General features: G+C 30.2%; 1 protein-coding gene across 1 annotated transcript; it reads right to left on the bottom strand.

Annotated features, from left to right (window-relative positions):
- Positions 1-6,572: 6,572 nt before the first annotated feature.
- LOC148628220 (uncharacterized) lies at positions 6,573-11,084 on the bottom strand. The gene is made up of 3 exons (XM_088584828.1): positions 11,026-11,084; positions 10,405-10,474; positions 6,573-9,498 (listed from the first exon to the last, which is right to left on the bottom strand). The coding sequence occupies exons 2-3, from the start codon at positions 10,451-10,453 to the stop codon at positions 8,708-8,710; spliced, it is 840 nt and encodes a 279-aa protein (XP_088440954.1). The 5' UTR covers positions 10,454-10,474; positions 11,026-11,084; the 3' UTR covers positions 6,573-8,707.

The raw sequence follows: 11,084 nt of genomic DNA on the forward strand, positions 1-11,084 counted from the left end.
TCCAAAGTCTTTTGAAAGCGGAAGTAACTGCTTCTCCGTGAAGCTAGAGGCATGTTAGAGGCAGATTGTTAGTTTTTTTCTTCAAAGGAGACAGAACAATGTGTTCAGTTGGGACGACACGCCTACCTACAGGCTCTTTATTTTATATGCGATTACATTTATAATTCGACTTGTTGTGTCGAACAAGTTGACAATAGGAAAAAAATGTCTTGTCCTGCAATCCATGCCATATCAACGGCAAAACGTTGACATATGCTCGATCAGTCTATATTGTTTTTCATTTTGATATTAGCTTTGCATTTGATATTGATATCAATTAACCGGTGCTTTCTTTGTATAGTTTTGTTTGTTTTGGCATATATACATATACTTCTTCTTTTCGAATGTAAATGCATGTATTATGAATTTAAAGATATCTATACAGTATATATTTTTCTTCTTAAAAATTTATTCCTGTTTCAAGAATTAGTGATAGATTATTTGTTTAATGTTTATAACATACCCAAAAGCAGCCACTGTCAAAGTCATCAACATAAATCACTTGTTTTTCATTATTGTACTTCAAGTAGGTCTAAAAATCAACCAAATAAAACATTAAATATTCAAATGAACAGCATTTTTAAACTATATAGAAATTGTACCTTTGATTTCATGGCAAAAAGAAATATCATTCCCGTTATTCTGAGCCAGTAGCTTTCCTGATTTTAAATGAACATAAGAGTTTCATCAATAAAACTTAACTATATCCTTCCATTATAAACATTGAAAGTTGTTTTGTAAAAAATGAAATGAGTTCGAAATTGTATGTGGTTTAACATCAACATGTTCATGTTTATCTTTTAGATTTTCATGTTCAGCCGTATTTGAGTAAATAAAAAAAAACTATAGTACAGAATATGGGTGTTGTCTTAATTTAATTCAATGGTATTTTGAAAGTACTATTTTGTTATGATATGATATGATATGATGATATGATTTATTTCGACTTAATATCAACATATTACATGTGTTACACAATTTACAGCATACATATACACAATATAAAATACAAATATATATTGTCTATAAAATTTTAAAAGTATAAAAGAATTGAACTATCAAACATATAGAACCCCAAGACGTTGATATCTAATCAAGGATGGCCCATGAAAGCTAAATAGCTTACTTACAATGGGGTCCTCATAGAGTAAAAATCTTAGAGGTGAACAAAAAGTATAACAATTCAAAAATTTGGCAGGGTATCTTGAAAGGAAACAAATCACTAGTATTATAAATAAAATCTAAAAACTTTAAGTGTCCAAAGAAGAGTTCATGGCTGTTGACCAAAGGTAGTGTCCAGGCGGCAAGCGCCACTCTGCAACAGTAACAATGGTCCTCATCCAGTACTCATCTTCAAACACTCAAAGTACTGACGTACAGTAAAATCCACTGTATTACAATATAATAATGAAACTATTTATGCCGAGCTTGCTTCAATTGATCAAATAAAAAATTTTTTACTCCTAGTTTGAACGCATCTGAGTTTTTTAAACTCTTTAAATTTGCTGGTAAATTGTTCCAGTCTTTAATTGCATTATAATAAAAAGATTGAACAGTTGGCTCCTTTATAATTGGAACATAAAAATTATTTGCACTAGATCTGGTAAAATGGTTATGACAATCTCGAATTCTTATGAAATTACAATTCATATAAGATGGTGATTTTCTATTAAATATTTTATAAACATGGTTTAACCTCATTTGTCGTACCCTGTTTTCCACATTAAGAATACCGACGTCTTTAAATATATTAAAATCTATGCTATGTCTAGAGTCCAGGTTTTTAATAAATCGAATGACTTTGTTTTGAACAACCTGAAGTTTATTTTTTAAATTTTTTATTGAGACCAGCATACCAAGATGAACATGCATAGTCGAAGTGGCACTGAATAAGTGCCACACTCAGTGACTTCCTGGACTCCTCTGATAGACATTTAGCATTTCGGTACAGGAACCCCAGTCTTGAGCTAGACTTTTGGACAATATTTTTAACTATAGACTCCCCAGACAAGTATTGATCTATGTTTAAACCCAAATATTTTAGGCTTGTCTATGAATCTATGGTATGGTCGTTGCATTTTACACTAAACCGGGTAAGTTTCTTTAACTTTCTTTTGGAGCCAAACATAATGCATTCTGTCTTACCCAAATGCAACGACAGTTTATTGTCCACCAGCCATCGACTACAAGACTGGAGTTCCTGACCCAGTCTGGATGATATAATACCGGGATCTCTATGTGAGTATAAGATTGCACTGTCATCAGCGAATATTAAAAGTTTGCATTGTGAGCTGATACTGGTTGTCATATCATTGACATAGCACAGAAATAAAAGAGGGCCTAATATACTACCCTGAGGTACGCCACAGGTTACATTCAAAAATTCAGATTCTGTTCTGTTTATGACGACTTTTTGTTTTCGATCTGATAAGTACGATTGAAACCATTTTGTGGAAGAGACACCAAGAGATTTTAATTTGTGGCAGAGAATGTTGTGGTCCACTGTGTCGAATGCGTTTTGTAGGTCGAGCATAATCATTCCTGTGTATAAACCATGAGATGTTTGTGTTTTTATATGGTCTAGTAGGTGTATTAGACATGTGTTGGTTGAGTAGTTAGATCTGAAGCCTGACTGTAGGTCGTATAATAGGTTATGTTTTACCAAATATCTCTCCAGTTGTGAATATATGGATTTTTCTAGTATTTTTGATATCACAACTAGTATGTTTACAGGCCGCCTGTGATTACCGACATCCAACCTGCTGTTTTTCTTATAGATTGGACAGACACGTGCTTGTTTCATGTCATCAGGGACAATGTCACTGGTAATAGATAAGTTTATAATAAATGTAATAGGTTTATTCAAAACGTGTGCTCCGTCTTTAAGAAATCGTGAGGGAATACCATCCAGACCCGTACTCTTTGTAATATTCAGAGATTGTAGTTCTTTAAAAACAAATTCCTCCGTAACAGGAGACAGTTCTAAACATAAATTATTCATGAAAACCTTTGTATAAAAATTTTGGAAAATATTTGAGCTGTAATTGTAAAACCCTTTAGCTGCTGGCAGTTTTGCAACTAGTTTTTCAGCTACAGTAGTGAAGAAGTTGTTAAAATGATTGGCAATTGTGCGAGAATCATGACAGCTACTGTTTTCAATATTTAAAACAATTTTTGAAGTATCTTTTTGCTTATTACTATAACCCAGATTTCTAAATTGTTCCCATAATTTTTTGGGCTTATTTTTATTCTCTTCTATCTTATTTTCAAAATAACAAGATTTTACACTGTTTATCATTCTTTGCACCTTGTTCCTCAGTTTACAGTAATTTGAGTAGTCCTGATCACAACCTGATCTTTTAATAATAGAAAAATACTGATCTCTCTCTGATATTAACTCAAGTATTTCTGATGTTATCCAAGGTTCAGTTTTCTTTTTAACCTTTATTTCTCTTATCGGAGCTACCTCATCTAATGTAGATAAAAATAAATCTTTGAAAATGCCCCAAGCTTTGTTAACATTTCTACAAAGATATAATTTTGACCAGTCTACTTTGGTCAGCAACTCTGTGAAAATATCTTTATCATAATGTTTTGTAGATCTAATCTTAATTGAGTTGTCCACAAAAGTAATGTCACTTTTTTTATATACCTTTCTTGTACAATATGTCAATAAATGATCACTTAAACCAATGGGTAAGACACCAGATTGGCTTATATTTTCTTTTATATTACAGATAATGTGATCTAACAATGATGAATGTTTGTCTGTTATTCTAGTAGGTTCATCAATAATCTGTTTCATATTATGTAGGCTGAGGACACTGTTATAGTTTTTGTGCCCATTGGAGTTATTTTGCAACCAGCATATATTGAAATCTCCAAATATGTAAATTTCATGTTGTGGGTTAAGTTTATTTAGGATTGCATCAAATTGTTCCAAAAAATCATTCTGCTTTGGAGGTCTATAAACATAGCCGATAACAATTGGCTTAGATCGTGGAAGGAGGATATCAACCCAGATGTTGGTTTTTTTCATATTTACAATAAACCTCGAATTACAATTCGAATGATACATAAACTTATCTTTAAACTTGTAATTACCTCATAAATCATCGAAATAAACGCCTATGAATAAATATATAAAAATCTAAAATACAGAATATTTTTGTTGCCATCATATAATGCAATTACACTTGAACGTACTTTTGTGTTGAGGAATCCGTATTTTGGTGTTTTTTATGGTTACAATAAACCTCGATTTACAATTAAAATGATACGTAAACTTATTGTTCACACTTGTTACGACCTCACGAAATCATCGAAATAAACACCCACGAATAAATATACTTTATTGAAATCAACGAAAGATAACACCAACGAATAAGGTATGTGATACTGCACAAGAAATGTTACATGATATAATATAAAACCATCATGGCATCTACCGTAAAAAGATAGTTCCATCAATCAAAAGACATTTGTTTTTTTTCTTTTTGACTATGCCCACAATTGAGATTTGCTATCATCTGATTAAATTATTTCCTATCGTTTTCCCTCAAATATAACATTTGAAATCATATGCTTGAATCTCAAATTCTTTGCAATAAGTAATTTTTTCACGGATATAAGCGTTTTAATTTAAAAAGATAACGCTTGATCACGTTGTACTTTATATCAAAAAAGAAATTTTTTTTTTTTGGTAAAAAAATAAAACAAAATCCAAAATCAGCATTGACCAGATGGTTTACACTTTTTTGGACAGTGTATTTCTCATTAATTGAATCATTTCTCATTTTATTTTCATTTCTCTTTGTTTGCTGTTGTCGAAGCGAATTTTCTTTCATAGTATTGTCAATAAGCTTCACAATAATGTTCAGCATCTTTTGCTTTCATCAAACTTTATGATCACAGTGTTATAGAATAACATGAAGTATCTACCTCACAAGTAAGATGTGTAAATGTGTTTCTTCTGGAAACCTGATGACATTTACGTTTGTTCTATTACTCACGTTACTCAGTGATTTTTGAAAAACAGTACCCATTCCTAATTTGTCATAATAGTGAGTATGTCATTCTTTTTAACCCTTAAAACGGATTTGATTCAATTTAATACCGAACTCATGATTAAGTAGATTGAAATTTTTTATAACATTAAATCGTAAAAGTGCTATATGTATTTTATTCAAATGAAAGTCAATGGCAATGACCATAAAGAGGCTAAAATTTCTAATCAACAATTTTTCATCTTTGACAGCTTAGCTTAATATGTGTGAACAAAAACATTGCGAAACAATATCTGAAATTAAAAACTAGCTTTTTCATTCGATTTTAATAGGTGAAACAGAAACGCACAAAAAAGTAAAATATCTATTATGCTTTCTTTGCGCTAAATGATATCGAAACATGGATCTACATAAAAAATAAGGGCTTTCCTTGCCGTAAAGCTAAGCTACTATATGTATGTTCTTTTAAGCAATACATGTACTGTGCTTAGAATTCTCCTCCTAGAACAGGGTTAAAATTCTAAAAGATAAGTCATCACTTTAAAATTTGTATGGTCGTAATCATTTATATATGTTAGAGATATACTTTAGTTTATTCGTGGAATTTCTTGCTCCTTGATAAATGTGTCCATTTTACCAATCAAGTGGTTACCCTTTGGTTGCATTTGTTTGATTATCGTTAGAATCCTAGTTGCCTTGATTTTTATCCCTTTTTGTTGTTTTAGTCATCCATTAGATGATTTTGTTCGACACTTATGTTTAAAATATCGAATTTAATTGATGCGAATTATAATAAATAGTTTACAATAGCATGACAGTGTTTGCTATTCATATTCTACAGTGTTTTTTTTTTTTTTTTTGTTTTTTTTTTTGCTATAGTCGTAAATGTTATTTAATGATTTATGATAATTATTTACTTTCCATCTTCTCAATCAAAATGGTTTTTGGTTGACTTGATATATCTTTACTCCTTACAGCCGAACAGCAAAGTTGAAAATGGCGTCGTTTTCATTTGGCAGAGTCACGTGACAAATCGTGGTCAGAATGGCGATATTTTTAGCGTTTCTGATGAAAACTCCCTACGTGTGACCATTTCTATTACCATCGGTTAAACATAAAATAAACGTTTAAATTTTTGATCATTTATCTACATATTTATCCTTTCAAAACAGCGAAATTAATCAGTAGGAATGATTCTGACAGCTTTTACGTCATCTACCCCTTTGTCAGAAATTTGCCGGTTGCGGGCAAAAAATAAAAATATCTTCACTTTCCGATTCTGAACAGCTTAGTAATTTTAACATGCTAAAGTATTCAAAATCTGAAAATACTTCACAGAGTTTGCAGTCATAATCTGCTGTGAAATGAAAATCTGTCAGCTTTTTCTAGATTACGCACCGAGCAAGGGAAGTAACCCGGTATAGAAGTATTTGGGAGTTCCAAACGGAGTTAGTTTCAACCCATATATTCAATAAAAAATGTCTAAAAAATAATGTAACTAGGTTATAATAAAAAGAAGAAAAGAACTTTTTGTCAAAATATTCTTCTTGCACTCATCTGTACCAGAATGACTTGTAAGCCAATGTGGACAAAAATACATTTTTAATATTAACTTTTTATTTTTCTAACATCAGAAAACTATGTCTTAGTATTAGAATAAACCTATAATTAAAAACAAGTCTATGGAATTAGAAATTCATTTTTATTACAATGAATTCATTTTCATATTAGATATTGATTCTTGAATATTAGAACTAAATTTTTAATATTGAGAATTCATATATTAAAACTTTAGTTTTTGACATTAGAAATTCATTTTTATATAAAACAAATCAATTTCTTATGGGAAATTATTTTTCTTATAACAAAATTCCTTTTTAGATTTTCTAATATTGTTGTCAATTGAATTCGATTTTTTTTTAATATCAACATTGAGTTTAAAAAAAATATTCTTTTTTTCAGAAAATAATTGTTTTTTCTGTATAAAATATAGCAGTTTGTACACTTTGGCTCACTATACACAATAAAGATATTCTTGTGTGGAACCATCACCATGCAGTGCATATCAGTCTTGAATAACATTAAATACATTGTATATTGCTGACTGTTTTAAGTTTTGTCAAATACTGGAATCTTTTGAAAAAAATCCATGTGAAGAATACAGCCACCAGTAAATAAATCCTTTATCATAATAACATAAACAAACATGTAAATTGAGATGCATGTATGCATACACCAAGACACACATACCACTGTGTTTGTAACTAAAAAAAATATAAAGAACATATTTCCTATCTTAAATGGATGGGACCAAGCGGACTGACAAGGAATTTCCAAAGTTTGTTCACAACATCTTAACACTGACTTTGGAAGGCGATTATCTAATATTTTCTAAAATATGGAATTTTTTTTTTTTTGAAATATCATAACTTGACAGATACAATACCTCCAGCGGTATGTATTAATTATCTAGATTCTAAGGGGTTGAAAAAGATTTTCCAGACGATTAATTCTTTTGATATTTTTTTCATTGCTTGAAAGGACAACAAAAAAAAAGAATTTAAAATATACATTTGTTAATTGATATCTTGTGACTGATTTTCCTAGTCAATACATATCACTATTAAATAAAGAACTGCTATATAAGTGGTTTACAAAAATACATTCACTGAAGTCTAACTTTTAACAACAAAAAAATAGTACTACACAAATCAAATGTAAAATTATAACACAAAATTGACTAGTCTGAAAAGTATTCATGTTCATGGGAGCATTCTTTAATACTGATAAATGAATCACAATAGAAACAAAAAAGCCACAATTTTAAAGAATTTGAAACATCAACTTTTATGATTTTTATCTTAATAGCCTATACAACTTGAGCACTTTATTAAAATTTAATACATTTTATTTAAACAAAAAAAACAAAAACAAACAAACAAAACAAAAAACAAAACAAAACAAAACAAAACAAAATTAATTACTTAAATTGGTAGAAATACCATTTAATAATAAAATGCAGTTTTTAATTGCTTACTAATGTTTAACTTATTATAAATATTTTACATGTTTTCTTATCATTTACATGTGTAGTAAACAAAGACTTATTCATATATTCAAAAGAAAACGAATACTTATTTTGATTAAATTATATATTTAATAATAGTTTTGTTATACTGATGGATCAATCAAATGGGAAATAAAAACAAAACTATTTTAAAGCATTTTGAACATCAAATGTTGTGATCTTTATCTTAACAGCCTGTTCAACTTGAACATTTTATCAAAAAATAAATAAAGTATTTTTGACAAAAAATGACATTATTTATAGAGATTGAAAAACAATTTTATTTTGAAGATACCGATGTGATTGCAAATATCAACTACTGTTTTACTAATGTTTATCATATTTAATGTTTTTTAAGTCTTAAATTGCAATGCTTCTTTAGTCCGTCATTTTGTGGCAATATCAGTTTTAGTACAAGTACATAGTTCATATTTTGCATGTTCCTCGTTTACATTTGGATTAAAAAAAGAATGATTCATATATTCAAAGGAAAACGAATACTCAGTTTAATTAGATAATGAATTTAATGATAATACAAAAGTCATAAATATCAAAGTAACATATACATTTGATTTTAAACCGACAATACAAATGTTTATCTGGAATAGCCACTGGATTTACTCAGGCGACAAACTTTATTACAACCAATATCGACGCAGACTTTGTTTCCGAAACAATCATCATGTCTGTAACATTCTTTTATACAGTTACTTCCGGTACTGCCAGCAAGTGACCCTCTGATGATTCTAGATCCAGAAACACCAATGGTTCCACCTGAAATACCTCTTCTGACACCAGTATCTAGTACGTCAATTGTTCCGTCTATTGCTTTGACGACACCAACAGATTCTCTTCTGGAACCACCATGTCCAACAGTTTTCAGGACAACTTGACTATTTAATCCACTTCTATCGCCAAGTACTACTGGTGAATCTCCCAAAGCGTTTCTGTCATTAAATACAACAGGTGAATCATCTAATCCAAATCCACTTCTTCTGGTAAGTACAACTTGTGAGTCTGCTACTCTATTTCTTCCAGAAAATACAACTGGTGAATCCCTTATTCTGGTTCTATCATCAAGAACTACTGGAGATTCACCTAATCCGATTCTGCCTCCAACGACTTTCTTAATAAGAGTTGTTCCATCAATGTTACCTGATACTACTTTACGAACGATAGGACCTCCTCCAACAGATGATTCCAAACCAGAAGAACCTCCTCGGTGAATGACAGTAGTTAAACCATCATCATGTAATAAAGATCCTCTATGTAGAATATTACCAGATGAACCTACATTTAAAAGATCGGACCCTCTTAAATTACCATCAACAGAAGAACCTATGATTGGACCATCTGAGACCTTGATGTCATCTTTTCCACTGTATGCTGTCAATATATTGAAATATGTTAATGTTTTGGACTCATAATGCTATTTTGTGAATTCATGCTTGAACAATTAGATTCAATTCCGGTATAGGTGTGTAATAATAGTTGTAATACATAAATTTATGTAAAGGAAGATTGCGCTGTGGAATACTACTTATGAATAAAATGTTACGATGTGAATCAAATCTTTAAATACACTAAGTACAGTGTGATTTCATAGAAGTTTTACGATGCTAAGTGAATTGGTTTGAAAGCCGCAACATTAACTAAAAAGTATTTTTTTAAATGATAGATAGTAAAAATTGTTGTATTCTTCATTCCCCTGCTTTACCAGATTTACTCTTGTTATTAAGCCAGAATTACTTGTCTTTAATAGTTCTAAGATCATCTAACCAATTCGATAGTTTCATTGAAACGGCTGACAAACAATGCGAGAGGTTGTGATTTTGGATACCTACCGAGTCGTAAAATATTACGTTGTTTATCAATTGTTTTGGTACGATGCGATATTATAGAAGTATTATGTTTGACTTTTAACACTAGAATAATAAGATCATCTATCCAACTCGATGGGTTGATAGAAGCATGCCCGTAAACAGTGCGAGAGATACCTCCTACAGAGTCATTTCAAAGACTTTAAAATCAGAAGTCACTGCTTCTCCTTCTAGATAGCGGCATATAAAAGGTAGACTGACGACTTTTTTTCAAGGAGTGAGAATATTTATTTAAGCTGTTAATTTTGTGTGCGAGCACGTTCAAAATTCGGTGTCCCAAAAGTTTCCAACAATCAGTCACTATTTTGTTTTTATTATGGTATCATCTTTACGTACATTTGTAGAATATTTGTTTTTTTCTTACAAACTTGCGTTTTAACAGTAAGTATTACATTATTAATGTATGACATACCAAAAGCAGCCACTGCCAAACTCACCAATATCAAACACTGTTGTTTCATTGTTGTACTTGAAGTTCACCTAATAACCAAATAAAAAACAATGATATACTCAAATTAACTCAAAACTGCCAACTAAATAAAAATCAATAGTACGGAAAATGTTTGTTGTAGTTTTTATAATGCCAACTGAATAAAAATTGTACTTTTGATGCCATGGCAAAAAAAATTATTCCGTTAATTCTAGGTTAGTAGGTTCCTGATTCCAAATGAACATATGAGTTAAAATAAAAGAAAATAATAACTACTGTAAAAGTACTATTGTTCATGGGGTATTGATTTTCGTGGTTTTCGTAGGTAGGTCAAACATTGAAATGTTTTGTTTCAAAAACTTGTTAATGAAGTGAGTATTCACATTGAGAACATTATAAATGTTTACATAATTAGAATCTTTGATTTAAAAAAAACTAATAGGTTAATGCAATGAAATGTTTATAAATCTTGCGTTATGAATGAAATGTCCAAAAGTTAAAGATAGTTATGAGATCAATCGAGAAATCACCAGAGTAAAGCTACAGCAAAAATTTCCTGGTTTTTTTTTAAATTGTAAATAAATAGTTTCATCTTATCTTACCTTCTATCTTTAAATTATCTTCACGACTACTTTACGATGTTTGTGCTTTTGTTATTGACG

This window comes from Perna viridis, chromosome 1 (assembly GCF_037379345.1).
Source record: "Perna viridis isolate PV_CMFRI_1.1 ecotype Kerala chromosome 1, ASM3737934v1, whole genome shotgun sequence".
In the NCBI taxonomy this organism is placed as follows: domain Eukaryota; kingdom Metazoa; phylum Mollusca; class Bivalvia; order Mytilida; family Mytilidae; genus Perna; species Perna viridis.